Source organism: Drosophila obscura, unplaced genomic scaffold, assembly GCF_018151105.1.
Source record: "Drosophila obscura isolate BZ-5 IFL unplaced genomic scaffold, ASM1815110v1 contig_4, whole genome shotgun sequence".
In the NCBI taxonomy this organism is placed as follows: domain Eukaryota; kingdom Metazoa; phylum Arthropoda; class Insecta; order Diptera; family Drosophilidae; genus Drosophila; species Drosophila obscura.
The window spans coordinates 2,301,885-2,321,791 of record NW_024542828.1 but is presented as its reverse complement, the minus strand read 5'-3'; the positions used below and the strand labels follow the sequence as shown (position 1 = coordinate 2,321,791).

Here is a 19,907-nt window from a genome sequence, read left to right as displayed (position 1 = left end):
AATGCTGTTATGGAGTATGAGGAACAACCTCTTCTTGAAGTGCAAAGGAGGTGATAAAAATAATTTGATGAACTGTGACTGGAATACTTCCAGCAGATATTGATTGTTAAATCAAATTTCGATCATACTAATAAATATAATTTTCATTTGATAAAATCAGAACGATTATTAATTGCATAGGAATGCAATTTTTGGACTACATTTGATTTACAACAATTGCTTTCTCCATGACTGCTCTCTTTTTGAAGCGGTATGAACTTGTAGTCCCATCCCTGTGCGTGCAAATTTTAGACTAAAAGCTGTGCTAATTTGTAGCCCATAAATAAAAATATTTTGCAACAGCTTGAAGTAAGGTGATGCAATATGAGTCTATTTTAGGCACTTAAGAAACCTTTATTACTTTTTATTATATAAAAATTACACTTTGTGCTGATTGTTCCATTCTCACATAAGAAACTTTTTATATAAAAGCTCATTCAGAGCCTCAAAGATACTTCAATCTGTGAAATCGGAGGTTCAGCCAAATAATGTTCTCTTTGCAACTGTGGATGGCTGTGGGGATTCTTGCCTGGATGTGTTTGCTGTGGAGCCGACGGAGATTTTACTTACTGATGCTGAGGTTGAAGGGTCCCATAGGATATCCCTTCTTTGGCATTGCCATCAAGTATATTCGGGATAAACGTGAATGAACCCGCACATAGCACCATTAAAGTTAGTCCTTACTAATCCGATATTTCAACAGGTAATATAGGCATGCGCAGTAAACATTTCAAGGAATATGGACCGACCTACCTCACATGGATTGGCCCAATGCCAGTCGTAGCGACAAGTGAGCCAAATGTTGTCCAGGATATTTTAACGTCTCCCCATTGCATGGACAAGAACCAGATTCTGAGCAAAGCCATATTGATGAATGGTGGTCCGGGAAGTCTGGGAATGGGAGGTAACAAAATAATATCATCCGTCTTAAACCCATATGAACACAGTTATCCTGCACTAGGAGCACATTGGGTTGAGCGTCGCAAGCAGATGAATCCCTCATTCAGACACAATGTTCTGATGAGCTTCATTCCGATCTTCAATGAGGAGACAAAAAGCTTTTTGTCCGTGCTCGACACTTTTGTGGGCCAGGGTGAAAGGGAAATATTTCCGGACTTGGAAAACTGTTTCTTTAGAGCGTCTATTCGTAAGTAATCTCTCTGCTTGGTTCCTGAGGTGTATGCCCTAAACATCTATGAGTATCTATCTGCAGGAACAACAATGGGCAGCGATGTGAAGGAGAATCCAATCGTCAAGAATGGGACACTAATCAAACACTTCCAACTGTAAGATGCAATTACTTGGCCTTACCAATGATCGAGAGCTATTTATTATGAAAAAACTCTTTAGAGTCCTTGACTTTACAACGCTGCTGATGGCAATTTGGTCGACCCTGAACAGAACTATATCAAAGAAGGTGGGATGGGAAACACGAAGAGCAGAAGCTGCGTTTGCGGTGAAAGATCCGATGAGAGGCGTGAGTAAGAAATGTAATGCAGTGAATTCCAGTACATTTCCAGTACTGCTCGTTTCAGATAATTGAGGAAAGGTTGACCAAAAAGCCAGACGAAGGCCAAGAATCCTTGGCAAGCAGAAATATAGTGATTAATCGGGCTGTGAACTTTCTTAAAAGCGGAGAATTCTCCATCGAAGATGCCGAGGCCGAGTGCAGTATTATCGTTGCCGCTGGCTTTGTGACAACGGCCATAACAGTCTTTAGCACTCTAACCTTTATGGCCATGTCCCCCGAGTATCAAGATGCCGCCTTTGAGGAGCTGAAAGATGTATTCCCAAATGCAGGGGACTTTGAGGTCTCCTACGAAGACCTGCAGAAACTGGTGTACTTGGATCGTGTGTTGAACGAGTCGATGCGGTTGATCCCAGCGATTCCATTGCTCCCACGGGTGACCGCGCAGGACGTTCGGCTGTCCAATGGCATCCTATTACCCAAAGGCCTGACAGTGAGCATCGACATATTCCACACGCACCGCAATAAGGATGTCTGGGGCCCAGAGGCAGACAAGTTTAACCCCGACAACTTTCTTCCCGAAAATATTTCGAAGATTCATCAATATGCTTACATTCCATTCAACAAGGGAAAGAGATACTGCATTGGTTGGCTGGTTAACTCATTTATAGGCGAGTAGATATTACAGTGTTTTCTGTTCACAGGCTGGAAATACGCCGAAATATCTGCAAAGATTGCCCTCGCAAAGGTTCTGAGGAACTTCAAGCTGAGCACCAGTTTTCGCCCTGAGGATTTTGTATTCATGGACAATATTGGTATGGAGTTGGGCAAGAAACCTCTACTGGCACTGCAGCGAAGGGCTTAAAGGAAGGTATATGTGATATATAATAATAAATTTGTACAGAAGGAATTGTATTTAAGGTACGATCTGTTAGCTTGTAGCTGTATAAAGTATATTGTAGAAACAATCTCTGGGGGGGTTTCGCATAAAAAGCTGCAGCTGCGAGAAAATGAGGTTAAGGTTAAGCACTGCAAGCACTGCAAGGTGGAGTTCACTTAGAATAATTTGTCGATCATTCGAAAGTCTGAAAAATTATTTGAAAATGTGAAATTGAAATTCTTGACAAAATAAAGTTTCATAAAATGTTGGCTATTGCTAAGGCACTATGGAGAAGTCAAGTGTGCAGTGGACTGATGAAGCTGCGTCCTATATTCAGCTGCTCCTACTCGAAGGATTCGTGCAGTGAGAAGAAGAAGAAGGGCCGCTACAGGATCGTGATGGTGCGGCATGGCGAGTCCGAGTGGAACCAGAAGAACCTCTTCTGCGGCTGGTTCGACGCCAAGCTGAGCGAGAAGGGTCTGCAGGAGGCCTGCTCGGCAGGAGTAGCACTCAAGAAGGCCAACATGCACTTCGATGTGGCCTACACCTCGCTGCTGTCGCGGGCACAGGACACCCTGGCGGCTGCCATGTCGGCCAGTGGTCACAAGGAGATCCCTATCTGCAAGACTTGGCGCCTGAACGAGCGACACTACGGCGGCCTGACGGGCCTCAACAAGGCAGAGACAGCCAAGAAGTTTGGCGAGGAGAAGGTGAAGATCTGGCGACGCAGCTTCGACACCCCGCCGCCTCCCATGGAGAGGGATCACAAGTACTACGACTTCATTGTGAACGATCCGCGCTACTGCGGTCAACTGGATCCCAAGGATTTCCCGAAGTCAGAGTCCCTCAAGCTGACAATCGATCGCTGCCTTCCGTACTGGAACGACGTGATCGTGCCCCAGATCAAGGAGGGAAAGCGAGTCCTGGTGGCCGCCCATGGCAACAGTCTGCGTGGTGTGGTCAAGCACCTGGAGGACATGTCCGACGAAGCCATCATGGGCCTCAATCTGCCAACGGGAATACCCTTTGTCTACGAGCTGGACGAGTGCTTGAAGCCGCTGGGCACTCTGCAGTTCCTCGGTGATCCCGAGACTGTGAAGAAGGCCATGGAGGCGGTGGCCAACCAGGGCAAGGCCAAATAGTCAGACTTGACCTAACTCTCGCCGCTTTCTGATACCCGCCAAAGGTGGACAACTCTTTGTCGGGGAAAGTCAGAACAATCAATGTTCAATCCACTTGCATGCCAAACAAAAAACAATTCTCCACGGAACTGGAAACGGGGAACTGAGAATCAAGTACCAAGAATCGGAATCTCTGACCGAGAACTGTGGCGAGAACCGAGCGAAAGTCAAGCAGCAAATAAATTTATTTGATTTTAATTGACAATGAAAAGTCAACAGAGATGGGCAATGGTCTCTTGGTCTTGGTCTTGGTGTTGGTCTTTGGTCTCGGTCTCGGTCGCGGTCTTTGTTTTGGTCTTGCTCTCTGGGTCTGGATCTGTGGGTCTCGGTCTCGAACTGGCTCTGAACCGAGCTAAAGTCCAGGCATATTCATATTTATATATACATATTTTCATTGCGTTCGTTTAAGAAATCAGGGAATCAAGTGTGTCGCGTCAATTTTAATTGCTCTCCCTGTCCCTGGGTTCGCTTTTTGGATGAGTCTGGGTCTGGGTCTGGGGCTGGGTCTGAGGCTGGGTCTGGTGGCTTCTGCTTCTTCTTCTTTGGGCTGCTGCCTCTGGAATTTCAGAATTTCGAATTTTAATTTGTTTAAATGAAATACTCATTTAGGTCTTATTGACAAACAAATTGAATTGATTGATCTAAATGAATTTATATGCTCAGCACAGAGTCTCGCGACGCATAGTGCCGCCATACGGATCGGCTAGTACTGGGGATGCGATGGGAGATGGTTATGGGTTCGGCTTACTCTTGCACTGCTTTGACCCGCTGTTAGCTGTCTATATACGGGGTGGAATGGGGATGTGGGGATGGGGGGAGTGTGTGCGGACGAGTGCCAGATTTTCCATGTTATGCTCTCGTGGACCGTGGCCGAGGTTTCAGCCAGTAAAATGAGAGCGTGAAACGAGCAACAAAACTGACACTGTCCTACAAAAGCTGCACAAGATGTTAGAGATCCAGACACATGGGCTTAGTCTTCCACAAGACTTGAAGACCCCCATGGGATTGTTGTTTATGGCACTGTTCGGACACACAACTTTGTTGGCTAGTGTTGCTGAAAAGAACCCAAACCCAAAACCATGAGCTCCACATTATTTGAACTTAATTACACAGCCGGAGAAGTAATCCATGAGTCCATGCCGCAGCCACAGCCCCAGCCACAGCCAAAGCGAAGCGGAGTCGAAGTTAAAGTTGGAGTCAAAGTCGGCGCCCCGGCAAATCGTTTCCACTACAAATACAAAATGCAGCATAGAAATTGCACAAACATAAAAATGTTTGCACTTCGTATTTGTCGCACATAAAATCTAATATCGAATTACAAGGCAGGCAAAGGCAGGCAAAGGCAGGCAAAGGCAGGCCTCGACGCAGTCCTCGGTTCCAGTTCCAGTTCCATACCCAAAACGCAAACGCAAACGCAAAACCCCAGTCTATCCAGTCTATCGTATGTTCCAGCCTATGGGAGTGGAGTGTGCGTGTCAGCGAAACTTTGTGGCAGTCTCCTACTGCTCCTTCTTGCCTCCTCCTCCAGCGGCACGGCACGGCACCGGCACCGGCACGGCCTCCTTCGGGGGGGACTGTCCATAAAGAAACTGAATTGAGTTAAATGTGCGATAAATTGCTTTTTGCATTTATCATGGTCGCCCTGGCAGGCGGCAAGCGGCAGCAGCAGCAGCCCGAGTTTCTCGCTGGAGCCGGGCCAAGCCTAGACCATGAAGAGGAGAGGCCAGACCATTGCCTGCTCCTCTCACTCCTCTCACTCCCTAGATCCCATTGACTCGTCGTCTCACTCCTCCTCCCCACTGTGTCTGTGTGGCGAATATTGAACAAGATTTTTAATTAGTCGCCAAAACGAACGAAAGGGGAGAGAGCAGAGCAGAGCAGAGAGAGAGAGAAACTAAATACAAAGACTCCAAGGTATTTATTCGCTGCGATGAGATTGCTTTATTTATACGTTGTCCGAATGTATTTATTAGGCCAGATCCTGGTTGATCACCTTGCTGATGTAGGGCAGAAAGCTGGAGACACGTGTGTAGACATCGGGCCTGCCCTGGGCACAGGTGGAGGAGCCATACGAGACAATGCCCACCAGTTGGGGACGAGAGCCAGCCATGATAAGCGGTCCACCAGAGTCGCCCTGTGGGGTGTATCTGTGTGCTGTGATCTGTGTCATATAAACGTAATATCTCTCGGCTTACCACACATGCCCCTTGTCCCGGGGCAGCCAGGGCACAGATCTCATTGCGGGTCACACGGAAACCCTTCTGGTTGCACTCGTCATTCGAAATGGTGCTGTAGTGGAGCGCCTGAAGGCGATCCGGCAGGCTGGCCGCAGAGGTGGCAGAAGTAGTTGAACCCCATCCCGTGAGACGCACCGACACCCTCTCGCCAATGCGATCCGTTCCACCCAGATGGATGGTCCCGATGTCAGCGCGATTCAAGCGGAATGGAGGCGTCACCTTGACCAGGGCAATGTCGTTGATGATCCGGGGACTCATCGCGTACTGGGGATGCACATGCTTGGCCACCACCCGGTGTCGCAGGCCCCCGGACTTCCAGTTGAGGGTGCCAACCACCACACTGATGTTCTCCACCTTCATCTTCTCCACGCAGTGGGCGGCCGTGAGCACATGCTGGGCACTGACTATGGAGCCCCCGCAGAAGTGACTCCAGCGTCCTCGTCGCTGCACCTGCAGGGAGATCTGGAAGGGCACTGTCTCGTTCACCAGTTGGCCGCCATTAATCCTGACGGGATCGGGTGCACTTTCCTTGATCCGAACGGGATCTGCTGATGTTTCTGTGGGTTCTATCCAGCCGGCAGCGGCGGTCGCACTCAGATATAGACAGAATAACTTTATGGCCAACATTCCGAGTGTTGGTGGCACTTTTGCTCCGCAGCGAATGAGTTGCAAGTGATAACCTCCCATGGCTTTTATAGCTCCCAGTTGGGGGTTGAGCTTATCAATGTATTTGGGCTAAGGTTGGGCGAGAGCACTTACATATAGCCATGTAAATGTTGGTGAACTTGAAATCTGCCGAAATTGGGGTTGTGTTTGCTGTGCATAAAATATAAATAATATCCAAGCAAACAAGAAGGGGATCATCCAGAGATGAATAATGACAGGAAGGCAGAGACAAGTGCTAGAAGATCCAAACAGTAGTCCAATTGGCCCACCCGCTGTTTGTCCCTTGCGTGCCTGGTTATCATAAGCTGGCGGAGATCAGCGAACCTCTCCCATCATATCCCATCTGGGCCCAGAGACATCGCTTGACAGAAGCGCCTACCTGTTGTCATCAATTAGGTAACAAGCTCACGCGACCGATAAATATTAAGCCAGCCAGCCCGCTCTAGCTGTATCTGTATCTGATTCCAAACACACACACACACACACACACACCACCACTTGGGAAGTATCTGCATCTGTGTATCTGCACTGTGCTCCGTGGCATGATCTCTTATCTGATTTGCAAATAAAAATCTGTTTAATTTGCCCAATGCCCGAGTCGGAGCGAAGCCAATGCCAGATCGCTGCATGCTACGTACCTGGGAGTCATAATTTATATAAGACCAGTGATCATGTGGGGGGGGAGGTGGATGTGGAGCTGGAGCTAGAGCTAGAGGTAAGGCACTGCACTGCACTGCACAGTGTGCACCTTGCGAGGCGATGCCAAGCAAATTAAGTACTAAAATAAACGACCAATTTACTGATTATGCAAAACACGCAATTAATTTTCCGCTCGCTTTTTTCCAGATCAAAATTAATTGCCTGAGAGAGTGGAAAACTCATTCTGGAGTATTCTGGTGCGTGTACATGTACCCGTATGTAGTCCACGCTGATCCTGTTAATTTATGCTGTCAGTCATAATCATTTGCATACGAGCTGGACAACTACTCCCATAGGATAGGATAGGAGATCCAAGCCATGACAATTCCATTGGCACGATCCCTAATACCCATCGAGACAATCACTATGAATAATTCCACCTTGACGGGGCTACTGGGCTTCGACCCAGGGCCACTCCTCCTCCTCCTCCTCCTTTCACATCATAAAACCAGCGGCTCTGCTTTAAGAACTGCACAAATAAATCACATGGAAGACGGTGGCGGCGGCGGCGGCGGCGGCGGCGGCAAAGAGACAAACAAGAAGAAGCCACACACACAAAAACCCGAAAACAAAAAACCCATAAAAATTGCAGTGAGAATGTCTCGACTCCGTTCTTGGCCACACGCACAATTCTACAGAAGTTGGCACGAAGAACATGGCCCTGAATGAGAGATCCGGGATCCGAGATCCGAGACGAGAGGCAGGCAATCAGGCAAAATGTCATAATAATGATGGCGTCCCGTCGCAGCGGACGGGCCAGGATGCTTATCTTGTTAACACCGAACGTTCCAATAAACCCTGCTCAAAGGCAGGCAGGGGATCGGATCTGGAGGTCTGAAACATTGCTGATGAAATGATTAAATGCATTTTATTAGCCAGAATTTTGAGCATCGTCTGTGGAATTGCAGAAAGGAGTTGGAGTTATGAGAATAAAAGTTCGCAGTGAATTTTAATCAGAAGTCGAGCCAGTGCCCCCTCTGTAGATTCGCTTAATCAACATTTTTGTGGCTAGAACAAAGCCTAATGAGTTTTACACAGGGATTAACCTGTCAGGCCGGCTCAAGGCGAAACTCACATGCAAATTAGATGCGGGAATTAAGAATAAAAATCCGCAGATAAGTCATGCCTTGACAGGGTGGTCCAATTAACAAAAGCCAGCCATAAGGCAACACGACAGGCGCCAGAGTCAGAGCCACAGCCACAGCCACATCTACATCCTGTGGGTTGGGTGGGGGCTTGGTGCACGTATAGCCAGATATAATAAAGCCATTTCAGGTTCAAATCGGTTCGGCGCTGCAACGCAGCTCAGGACAATTAACACAGAAGTCCAAAGATCAAGACCTCAACAACGGGCAAGCCCAAGCCCAAGACCCAGCCCCAGTCACAGAGCTTCAGTTGAAGCAACAGCCCAAACAGAAACACAAATAGAATCGAAACGAAACCGAGAGGTGTGCATAATTAATTTGCGCCAGTGCGCCACACACACAGAGACCAGAGACCGGAGACCAGAGACCGGAGACCACAGACCAGGTCCACCCAAAAAGGAGCAGCAAAATGATTCATTAGCTGCCTGCAATCAGCCCCGGAACTGACACATGGGGGCTATGGCTATGGCTATGGCTCTGTCTCACTCTCTGTCTCTGGATGTAGAATGTAGACCAGATAGCACTCACAGAGAGCCCGCCCAGACATCGGCCACTGGGGAAGAAGTCAGGAGCTGCAACTGCAACTGAAGCTGAAGCTGAAACTGATTTGCATCGAACATGTGAGATAGTCTGGCCAGAGGAGACAGAACAGGACTGGCAGCATCCGAGGTGTCCGAGGTGTTGATTGCCAGCGGCAGGTCTCTCCTCTCCTTGTCCGCCACTCGACAATGAATTAAAAGAAATGTCCGCTGTCCGCTTTCCGCTTTCCGCTTTCCGATGCCCCAGGGCGCTGCTTGTTTAATCGGAATATTTAAATTATACGCTGATTAAAACTGTGAGACAGATCTCACTGAAAGGAGGATCGGTTCTGTCTGTTGCTCTGACTGCCCTTCTTGGGCTCTCTTTGCGTAGGTGTTATTACCAGGAACTGCGGAAGCAGTCGCCTCTACCTCCACCTCCACCTCCAGCTCTACCTCTCCATGCCATGATTTCTGTGTTCCAACTGACAGTTTTCACAGTCGAGAGTCTAGACTATTCTTTTGCTATCACTGGCACTGCCAGGGCGACCTTGTTACCCATTACATGGGGCGGGAGACAGAGACCACCCACAGCTGCACTCGATAAAATTCAAATGAATGAAAAACCCAGTTAACTGCATTATGTAGGTCTTCCAGCCGGCTGTATATAAAGCCCAGATGCGGCTCCAACGGCAGACAAAGCTCTATTCAACATGAAGGAAGCCACTACTTTGATTTTGCTCTTTGTAGCTCTGACGGGAGTGGAGGTAATCCAGGGCAAGCCCATGGGCAGCATCATCGATTGTGAGTAGAACTTGGGAGAGAATTAAGAGCTACCAGAACTAAACCCCGACTATCCTTAGTGGATGCGTACTTCGAGGAGGCGGACATAAATTCCCAGGAACGCGTTGTCGGCGGCTACGATGTGCCCGAGGATGAGTATGTGCCCTACCAGGTGTCCATGCAGTTCCTCACACGGAGCGGCCAGCAGCGGCATTTCTGTGGTGGCTCTCTGATTGCCCCCAATCGCGTCCTGACTGCCGCTCATTGCGTCAACGGACAAAATGCCAGCAGGATCACCGTGGTGGCTGGCATTAGGGATCTGAACGATAGCACTGGCTATCGCTCACAGGTGCAGTCCTACGAGATGAACGAGAACTACCAAGAGCTGGTGACCAGCGATATTGCCATCCTCAAGATCGATCCGCCCTTTGCGGTGGATCAGAAGCGTGTGGCCACCATCGATGTGAGCGGTACGGATGAGGTGGGCGCCGACCAGGAGGTTCTGCTCACTGGCTGGGGCTCTGTCTTCCACTTTGGCACTGGTCCCTTTGCCAAGTATCCCACGGTGCTGCAGAAGCTCTCCTACAAGACGCTCAGCAATGCCAGATGCAAAGAGACCATGACGCAGCTCACGGACACTGAGATTTGTGCTCTCGAAAGATTTGGCAAGGGTGCCTGCAATGTGAGTGTTGCAGTTCTTGCTATAACCATTGATTTTTGATCCCTTAAACTTATCATTTATCCCTTCACTTCATTTCAGGGCGACTCTGGCGGTCCGTTGGTGATGCAGAAAGGCGAGTCACTCAAGCAAGTGGGCGTCGTCTCGTATGGCACGGCTTTCTGTGCCTCCAACAGTCCCGATGTCTACACCAGAGTGTCCATGTTCGATGGCTGGATTACCGAGCGAATGTCCTAGGCGGCGAAAGATTAATAAAGATGATTTTGAATATGCAAACTACGATTTCTTTCCTTCCAACAATCACTCTTTTTCCGTTTAGAAGGTTGCCTCTGCGGAATAATCGCATTTGTAAATATCTTAACTAGGTTACTCTCCACAAACGTTGCGAATACCAGCAGAATTGTGCATTATATTTTGAATTTCAAGATCAAATTTAATGGCATAACCAAGTTTGCCAGTTGGCCCAGATATCTGCGGCGATATCTATGCAAATTCCCCTCTAATGGGGGTGCCCAGCCCAATGGGGTTGTTATAAGTTGGCTGGCAGATCCGAAGCGAAACCATTGACATTAACCAAACAACCAACGATGGGTCTACGCGTGCCGGAGCTTCTAGTGATTGCTGTAGTGATCTCGGCCGGAGGCGCCACAGCGCGTATTAATTGTAAGTTTCCAAGTGCTATAATCATTCGAGAGCTGAGGTATGTTTTCCCCCGCTTTCTAGCGCGACAGCCCAGTAGTGATGATCCACCCACTCGAATTGTGGGTGGTGCGGACGTTCCACCGGGGGAGTATGTGCCCTATCAGGTGTCCATGCAGTACAGGACCAGCGGCGGTCAGATGCACTTTTGCGGCGGCTCTATTATATCGCCGAATCGCATCCTAACGGCTGCCCATTGCTGTCGCGGACTGAACGCATCCCGGATGACAGTTGTGGCCGGCATTCGCAGCCTGCAGGAGAGTGGCTCACGCTCCCAGGTTGTGTCCTACAGCATACATCCCAAATACCAGGAGCTAGTCACCAGCGACGTGGCCGTGCTGTTCATTGAGCCACCGCTGGAGATGAACAACGCCAGCATCAGAGCCATTGAGTTTGCGGCAAAGCGAAAGGAGTTTGTCGGTGGTGGCGTTCCCGTAACCCTCACAGGATGGGGTCTGCGTCTGCCGGTTCCCTTACCCTTCCTGGACAACGTCAACTTTCCGAACGTACTCCAGCGCATGAGCTACCACACGATAGGAAACAAGCAGTGCAGGGATGCGGGCATGGAGAGTGTCACGAATACGGAGATCTGCGCCCGGGGCCCCTTCAGAGGCGCCTGTTCGGTGAGAGTCTCGTCCGAATCTCCTCCAAGAGATTGAATCCAAAGTTCTGGCTTCTTCTTTCAGGGTGACTCTGGCGGACCGCTGGTCATGCAAACGGAGAGTGGACTCAGGCAGGTTGGCATCGTGTCCTATGGCCTGATGGTCTGCGGCCTCTACATCTCCCCGGATGTCTACACCCGAGTGTCCACCTTCAGTGGCTGGATACAGAGCCACATGGAGTCGTAGGGGGCAGGGATCGTCCCCTCCCTCGCCTCTTTTACTTAGCATGCAGATAACATAAATTTATAAAGCGGAACTAAATTCGTTTTTAGATTCTATTCCTCGGCTGGTGCCTCGGCGGGGGCTTCTTCGGGCGGAGGAGCCTCTGCCTCCTCTGGAGCTGCGGCTGGGGCCTCCTCTTCTGGTGGCGGCGGTGGTGGCTCCTCAGGAGCTGCTGGTGCCTCCTCGGCTGGTGGTTCCTCTGCTTCTGCTGGCGGCGCCTCCTCTGCCGGTGGAGGGGCTTCTTCGGCAGCTGGGGCCTCTTCGACGACGGCATCTGTCGGCTCCTCAGGGGCCGCAACATCAGCCACTGGCTCCGAAGCTGCATCTGGTTCGGACACTGCAGCGGGGGCTTCCTCTTCTGGTGGGACATCCGCGGCCATCTCGGTATCCGAAGGTTGGGCAGTGACTGCGACAGTATCTGCAGCGGTTGGAGGAGGAGTTGGTGGCACTAGACCCGAGTCTGCCTCAGCCTTCGTCGGCTCTTCGGGCGGTGTGCTGCTCTCTTTGTCGGAGGCCTCTGTCACCTCCCCACAGGGATCTACAATAGGCTTGAGAGCCACGTGCTGCAAAATTGGAGGGGAATCAGGGAATTAGACGAAACTGTCTCGATAAATGAAGCTGCTAGGTCTGTCAAACCGTTAGGCAGGTGCGGAAGAAGCGCTGAATGACACGAGCAGCGTGCTCCCTGCGCAAGTCCTCCTCATTAGCCGCCTCATCAACCTGCAAGTAGGCACACAGTTGGGGCATTAACGAAAAGGGAAAAATATCTGGGGTAGTCCTACCACCATGCAGGTGCAGGTGCATATGTGCTGCGGCAGGTTGGCGCGCACTAGATAGCCACGCCAGGCGGCCTGGATAATGGTGGCTGACTGCTCGCGCATGGCCTCGCGGATGCGCTTGAGCTCCCGATCGCGGAAGTACTGGTAAAGCAGCTCTGTGCCATCGGCGCCGCGTGCAGCCGCCATGTAGGCATCCACGAAGCGCTTGTAGGCACTCTCGACGGCCGGACGGGATATGGCCAGCTCCTCCTCGGAGAACTTGCACTTCAACAGCAGCTCCTCGAATATATCGATGTCCTCCAAGTTGATTGTCTCCTTGCCGCGGCGCATCTCGCAGCGACGCCGCTCGAGAAAGTTGCGGAAGCAATCCTCCATCACCTGTGCCATCATGTCCGACTTTTCTTTAGTCAGATCGCAGACGCACAGGTCCGAGATGATGTTCTCAACCTGCCGCAGAGCGCGGTCCAGGATGCTTCTAGCAACTGCAGAGGGAGGGGCGGCTCTAGACTCTAGGGACTCGTGGAGTGGGGAAACCCACTAGTACTCACCCAAGGCCTTCTCCCGTGTCACAATCACTGAGTGCAGATAGTCAATAATGAACTGGCAGAGGCATTCCTTTGTAGGCTGGCAGCGCAGGACCTCGCGTGTGATGTCCGCAAGTATTTCCGGAAGGCCTTCCGGACAATTAATCGCCTGCTGGCGGACTTTTCCGCGCTGTATCAAGTAATTCATTTCTACGTCTATTTATCGGTCTATGTTAAATTAAAATAAATATTATTTGTTAAGAATTCAATAAATTTGGAACAGTTCTTCTTTAACTTGGCAATGGAGAATATCTGATTTCGGAAAACGTCTCCAAAAATAAGTCTCAAGTTAATCTGTACGGCCAACTGTGATTTGGGTGTAAGCCCCCCGATCATAAAAAAGGTATAGCCGTACAGATCGGGGAAGGAATCGCAGCAAAACTAAATAAAATCCCGCACATTTGAAAATCGCGCCTCTTTTGTGGCGCCCCCACTGTGCACCGGCAGTTTTTTGAAAACTCAATAGCTTGGTAGCACTCATTGCGTTTAACAGCACCAGATTAAGTCAACATTGATGTTTGCGCTTAACAGTGATATGTTAAAAATAATTGTAGCCACAGCAATGTTATCCAACAGCAAGCTTTGTGCTTAACAGCACTATGTTACCAAAAAGCCGTTTAATTTTGAAAGCTATTAAGCTGGACAGCACTTTTAACTGAATTTAGAGTCTAAATTTAGAGTCCGTTGTCACCACACTGGAGGACAAACAGTACGGGTTTCCTGGACCCGCACGCGATTTAAAAGTGGTTATAGCAGGGGCGGGAGCAGTTAAGACACAAATAACCTAAGCACTGCTACACTGCAAGCACACAACATTTGTAGCAACAGCTGAGGGCCCACCTTCGAACAGGCTGACCCTGAAACAAATGCCGGCATCCGGGAGACTACCAAAAGACTGAAGAGGAAAAGACAGGAAAAAGACCTTATGCGTCATTACCCGATATGGACGAGCTTATGAAAGAGTATGAAAGCCCATCCACCTTAACATCAGCATCTGTGGATCACACAAGCATAACTGTGAGTAACGTGAGACGCTCTTTAAGACAGATTCCTCACATCGAAGATAACATTCGGAATAGGAATGTATATACTGACAAAGTGCGGGTATCATATGCTGCCAAAATGTATTTATTTTTATCTGGATTTTGTTTCTGCGGTTATCGTTGTTGTTGTTGCAGTTGCATTCCTGCTTAGTAGTTCTAGCTGTTGCTGTTATTCGTTCGCCAGATCGCAAGAATTTCACAATAAATTCGATGAAGAACAAATCTTGAAAATTCTTCAATTAAAATATAGAAGCCATAATGAGAATGCATTAAATATCGTAACATTATTAATGCATCTCAACACTGTGCGATGGGTACGATGAGGATAAGGTTGAGAATGAGGATGTCGCTTATTACGATTTTGACAAGGACAACGAAAGGATCTTGGCCAATCATAAATGGGCTTCCCTTTTTCCCCTTCCCGACTCGACCCGTTCCCTACATGCATCCCCAAAAGCGGTCATCGATTGTAACCCAGAAAGGGAATTCATTAAAAAAGGCATCTTCATCGCGTACAACAACCTGGTGAGATAACGTGATGCACCTTTTCTTGTACTTTTTGTTGAGTACCACCTGCCTCATATGGCAAGTTTCCATTCATAGACAATGATTTCAAATAATAAAATTCATTTCAATATATTTAGTTAGTCATATGAAGCTTTGTCCAAAAATGGAAAGTGCTAGCGGGAATGACGACGGCCATGGATGGTACCAATTTTAGGTACGCCCATCTTCGATTGGTAAGTTTAAAATGTTCAATGCCAATTAATTATTTTTAAATTTTAACTCCAATCATTTATGGGTTCCGATAGAACCGGAAATCAAAATAGGAGACATCATAGTGCAACTAGGGTCAAAAATAGGGAACTGCGCAATAAAATCTGCACTTAAACATGTTTTAACGAGAAGGAACGTGTGAGTCGCTTCTAAAGACGCGACTCTACTTATACCCGTACTCAGTCAGTATTTACATTTTTGAACATATGATTTTTTAGAATTTTAGAATTAAAAAAAAATTTTACATTTTACATTTTTTTTCTACATCTGTTATCTACATCTACAATGTATATTATACATCTAATATGTAGATTGTACATGTACCATTTAGATTCTACATCTCCTCCGCTAGGGGTTGCTCGCGTACTGAACGCGGCAGAGTGTGCGAGCGAGAAGGAAAATGAGTTGCGTTGTCGTTGGCAGGAGGGGGCAGGGGAAGAAACTGAAAATTAGTTTTATCATATCTTTAAAAATGTGCCTGCCACAGATTTTCGTCCTTTGTGGGGGCGGAAGGGGGCGGGCCGAAATTTTGAAATACACTTGTAGCAGTGGGATATCACATGAGTCTGGAAACCAAATTTGGTTGCCCTAGCTCTTATAGTCTCTGAGATCTAGGCGCTCAACGAGACGGACATGACTATTGATGCTGATCAAGAAAATATATACTTTATGGAGTTGGAAACGTTTCCTTCTCTGCTATGCACACATCCAATTTTACCACAAATACAATATACCCCTTAACTCTTTTGAGTACGGGTATAACAAGAAAAACTATTTTATTTAATTGAATTTTGGGAAAATTATCTGATTGCAATCTGTCGAAATCTGCAAAAATATGGAAAAATTAAATTTAAAAGAGATCAATGTGTTATTTTATACTAAACATATATGCAAATTTTCGCATGATAGATTTTAGTTGCTTTAATGGTTTCCGCTAAACACTGATTGTATAGAAATTACAGTAATAATCATATCCGATTTTCTGCACAACCCATTTTTTGTTTAACTTCTGTTTATTAGATCCTCTTCGAACACAAAACTCACATTTGTATCGAATTGGAGCTTCTTATCGAAATGCCACCGAAACGTTATCATGTAATACCCCGTCGGAACGGGCAGACGCAACAGCTCAGGCTTCAGATAGAAATCCTTGACAATTTGTGGACCCTGTTAAAGAAGTACTCGTATTTAAACATTAAAACAAAAAATTGTTCTTGTATCTTACTACGAAGGGGCACGTGTGGTTTATGTTTGTAAACTCTTTAAACAGCCCATAGACCAAATTGGCAAAGGGTGGAGATCGATTTCGAAAAAACCGACAGGCATCAAAGCGAATGTCGAATAAAAAGGGCTTGTATCCAATTGCCCTTTTGAGCACCTGCATATGAATAGTTACATCGGTAGCAGGGTGTAGCACTGTCCCATTCATATTGCAGATAACTTTGTTCCGACCGACGGCCTTTAGACGACAGTTGTGGAACACAAACCAGGAATTATTGTAGCTTTTGCAGACGACATTCGTAAACTTGAAGATGACGGCATCCTGAAATGTTCACACATATTTTGTATAACTTTTCACATAAGGACTCCTCAATAATTACATTTAATCCAAAGTTGAATGCTATCCATACTCCGAAGAGCAAACAGATGAATGGATTAACCCGCATAGGATCGTTTCTATATAACCAACTGTTCAGTAAGCTGTGCAAAAACCAACTGATATTCGAAATTATTGTGCATCTACACATATCAGATTAAATAATTCGCTTAATTATACATGCATACATGCATACGCTGCTATTTAAACACAACTTAGGCGCCTGAAAATGGGGTTATTATTTTGAACAAAATTATCCAGGAGTAGAGAAACTTTTTGGAATTTTGAACCTATTTTCACAACACTTTGGGCACTCAGAAAAACTATCTATAAAACAGGCCTAAATCACCGATTTTTTGCTTAAAAACATCCATACCGTCGATTATTGCTGATTTTGTTTTGATTTAATATTTATATATTCATGATTCGTCGCCTGTATAGATGTGAAACACATCTTTTAAATGTTGTGGGTTTTCCCGCTAACACATCTTTTTTTACCAGGTGGTGATCATGAAAAATCTAATTAATGGTCGTCATACTAATTCCCAAGGATACCTCAATATCGCAGTACATTACGATCTTGCTCAATCATTTCGCGCACAGCATCGATATTTTGTGGCACAAGCATACATTTTGAGCTACTTTCACGAAATTCGTCCTGCAACGAAGGACGTCCACGGTTGAATGCGCGATACCAGTTTTTTCATTGGCAGTGCATGGTGCTTCATCAATAAAAGTTTAACTAAGCTGATCTAAGCATTCTTGGCTTAAAAATCCACCTCAAATATGGGAGAACATTTTTGCCTGAGATGAATTTTTGATTTATCGTTAATCGATATCAAACATGGTCGTACATGAAAAAGCTGTATGTACATATGTATGTTTAATTCATAAAACTCCAAACTTTTGTATGCAACTGACCATTTGGTCCCAGTACGACTAGAAGTGACTTAGGCCAGAAACACAAATAGCACCCCTCGTATTTGAAGAAATTGCCATTAAATTTTTATCTTTTTGCAATTTTCCGCATAAAGAGTACATGAAGCAAAAATATACATATATTAAATACAATAAAATGTTCATATGTACATATTTGCAAGAGAGTATTATAATTAGACGACTGTCAAGCGTTTCGTTGGTGAGAAATTAATATGGAATAGATCAAAAAAATTATATTTAGAGACAAATAAAAAAAAAAACCAGAAAAACAATTTAATTTGATTGAATTTTGGGAAAATAAACTACAAACAGCTCAACTGTGGCTATGAGATATGATCAGAGAGGGTAAAGAGCACAAGTCAAGTATTTAATTGAAATTCTTTCCATTTTGTCTGCTGCCCGACTACGGGGCTTGTACTGCCACTGGCCCATAACCTACGTTAATATGGTACCCATTGAACCAAGTGATGAAGCGACTGCGGTTTTAAGGTCTAATTAAAATGTGAAGTTTTCAAAGAGTTTGATATTATAATTGCCGAAAATTAAGAGAAGTTTGTAGGAATTGGATGTGAGGAAAATTTAATGAAATTTAGCGCAGCTTCAGAATGATACTTTCAATGATACCAAGAGCTCAAGATCTTATACAGATGAAATTTATTGATATATATTTCTTGTTATAATTACCATTATATCTTTTTATATCTCTTTAAACCCTTACCGGGGTCATAAACCCACAAATTCCGTATTATTCGCCTTAAGCTAGCAATCTCACACAATCTCTGTGGATAATCGGCCTGCCAACTCCACCGCTGAGTCGTAATCACACCAGAATGTCTAAATATTTTTGAGCAACAATTACCTCCGGAGACTTGTGCACATTTGGTGTACAAATCAAATTACCAACTGCAGCAAGACAAACCCCAGCATAACCCTCCAGGCCCTCCTCCCCTTCGAAAAAATACGTGTGTATATATATTTATATATATAATTTTAAATGACCAGCAGCAGCCACCAGGTGGCGTTGTCGTAAGCCGCCAAATCCTAACGGAACAATAATTGTGTCAAAAAAAAATTAAGAGAAAAAGAAAAAAAGGCAGTTGAAACGTTTGAAGTCGTGGCACATCGACACTCTAATACCCAGTAGTTATTTTTTCTTGGTGTTCAGGTGTTCAGAGAGCCAAAGGACAGGTACGCTGGAATATGCTTTTTTCATCCTGGCTATAATAATGATCTAGTTGCAATCTGTTCAAATCTTGCAAAAATATGGAAAAATAACATTTGAAAAAGATCAATGTGTTATTTTATCCTAAGCATACATTATACTAAACAAATTTTTCGCATGATAGCCCTGATTGTATATAAATTATTTTGATTTAACTTCTGTTTATAAGATCCTCTTCGAACACAAAACTCACATTTGTATTGAATTGGAGCTTCTTATCGAAATACCACCGAAACGTTACCATGTAATACCCCGTCGGAAAGGGCAGACGCAACAGCTCAGGCTTCAGATAGAAATCCTTGACAATTTGTGGACCCTGTTAAAGAAGTACTCGTATTTAAACATTAAAACAAAAAATTGTTCTTGTATCTTACTACGAAGGGGCACGTGTGGTTTATGTTTGTAAACTCTTTAAACAGCCCATAGACCAAATTGGCAAAGGGTGGAGATCGATTTCGAAAAAACCGACAGGCATCAAAGCGAATGTCGAATAAAAAGGGCTTGTATCCATTTGCCCTTTTGAGCACCTGCATATGAATAGTTACATCGGTAGCAGGGTGTAGCACTGTCCCATTCATATTGCAGATAACTTTGTTCCGACCGACGGCCTTTAGACGACAGTTGTGGAACACAAACCAGGAATTATTGTAGCTTTTGCAGACGACATTCGTAAACTTGAAGATGACGGCATCCTGAAATGTTCACACATATTTTGTATAACTTTTCACATAAGGACTCCTCAATAGTTACATTTAAGCCAAAGTTGAATGCTATCCATACTCCGAAGAGCAAACAGATGAATGGATTAACCCGCATAGGATCGTTTCTATATAACCAACTGTTCAGTAATCTGTGCAAAAACGAACTGACATTCAAAATTTTGTTACATCTACAAATATCAGAGGAAATTATTCGCTTAAGTACCATACATAAATATGTATGTACAAAGTTCAATTATATGATCGAGAAACTGTTTTTGAAGAAATTACCATTAGTTTATTAATTATCTTTTTGCAATGGGTAGATGAAGCAAAAATACATATTATACATATGTATGTATGCATGTATATCCCCATATGTACATATGG

The 19,907-nt window shown here is 45.8% G+C and overlaps 8 protein-coding genes across 8 annotated transcripts; 4 read left to right on the top strand and 4 right to left on the bottom strand.

Annotated features, from left to right (window-relative positions):
• Positions 1-485: 485 nt before the first annotated feature.
• On the top strand, positions 486-2,475 carry LOC111068441 (probable cytochrome P450 313a1). Its single transcript, XM_022357915.2, has 7 exons — positions 486-681; positions 743-943; positions 1,001-1,186; positions 1,253-1,325; positions 1,390-1,516; positions 1,575-2,154; positions 2,212-2,475. Exons 1-7 carry the CDS (start codon positions 528-530, stop codon positions 2,370-2,372), a joined length of 1,482 nt encoding a protein of 493 aa, XP_022213607.2. The 5' UTR covers positions 486-527; the 3' UTR covers positions 2,373-2,475.
• Positions 2,476-2,576: 101 nt separating this feature from the next.
• LOC111068442 (phosphoglycerate mutase 2) lies at positions 2,577-3,792 on the top strand. The gene has a single exon (XM_022357916.2). The coding sequence runs from the start codon at positions 2,651-2,653 to the stop codon at positions 3,527-3,529; it is 879 nt and encodes a 292-aa protein (XP_022213608.2). The 5' UTR covers positions 2,577-2,650; the 3' UTR covers positions 3,530-3,792.
• Positions 3,793-5,499: 1,707 nt separating this feature from the next.
• Positions 5,500-6,659, bottom strand: LOC111068362 (chymotrypsin-1). The gene is made up of 2 exons (XM_022357802.2): positions 5,764-6,659; positions 5,500-5,702 (listed from the first exon to the last, which is right to left on the bottom strand). The coding sequence occupies exons 1-2, from the start codon at positions 6,490-6,492 to the stop codon at positions 5,538-5,540; spliced, it is 894 nt and encodes a 297-aa protein (XP_022213494.2). The 5' UTR covers positions 6,493-6,659; the 3' UTR covers positions 5,500-5,537.
• Positions 6,660-9,525: 2,866 nt separating this feature from the next.
• LOC111068383 (chymotrypsin-2) lies at positions 9,526-10,565 on the top strand. Its single transcript, XM_022357832.2, has 3 exons — positions 9,526-9,637; positions 9,697-10,298; positions 10,377-10,565. The coding sequence occupies exons 1-3, from the start codon at positions 9,547-9,549 to the stop codon at positions 10,530-10,532; spliced, it is 849 nt and encodes a 282-aa protein (XP_022213524.2). The 5' UTR covers positions 9,526-9,546; the 3' UTR covers positions 10,533-10,565.
• Positions 10,566-10,882: 317 nt separating this feature from the next.
• Positions 10,883-11,842, top strand: LOC111068354 (chymotrypsin-1). The gene is made up of 3 exons (XM_022357792.2): positions 10,883-10,958; positions 11,019-11,617; positions 11,681-11,842. Exons 1-3 carry the CDS (start codon positions 10,883-10,885, stop codon positions 11,840-11,842), a joined length of 837 nt encoding a protein of 278 aa, XP_022213484.2.
• Positions 11,837-13,499, bottom strand: LOC111068353 (E3 ubiquitin-protein ligase Hakai). Its single transcript, XM_022357790.2, has 4 exons — positions 13,206-13,499; positions 12,661-13,139; positions 12,515-12,598; positions 11,837-12,441 (listed from the first exon to the last, which is right to left on the bottom strand). Exons 1-4 carry the CDS (start codon positions 13,387-13,389, stop codon positions 11,932-11,934), a joined length of 1,257 nt encoding a protein of 418 aa, XP_022213482.2. The 5' UTR covers positions 13,390-13,499; the 3' UTR covers positions 11,837-11,931.
• A 2,564-nt stretch (positions 13,500-16,063) lies between these two features.
• On the bottom strand, positions 16,064-16,728 carry LOC121404743. Its single transcript, XM_041594934.1, has 3 exons — positions 16,693-16,728; positions 16,287-16,604; positions 16,064-16,228 (listed from the first exon to the last, which is right to left on the bottom strand). Exons 1-3 carry the CDS (start codon positions 16,726-16,728, stop codon positions 16,064-16,066), a joined length of 519 nt encoding a protein of 172 aa, XP_041450868.1.
• A 2,242-nt stretch (positions 16,729-18,970) lies between these two features.
• On the bottom strand, positions 18,971-19,663 carry LOC111068429. The gene is made up of 3 exons (XM_022357896.2): positions 19,570-19,663; positions 19,194-19,511; positions 18,971-19,135 (listed from the first exon to the last, which is right to left on the bottom strand). The coding sequence occupies exons 1-3, from the start codon at positions 19,633-19,635 to the stop codon at positions 18,971-18,973; spliced, it is 549 nt and encodes a 182-aa protein (XP_022213588.2). The 5' UTR covers positions 19,636-19,663.
• Between the last annotated feature and the right edge of the window lie 244 nt (positions 19,664-19,907).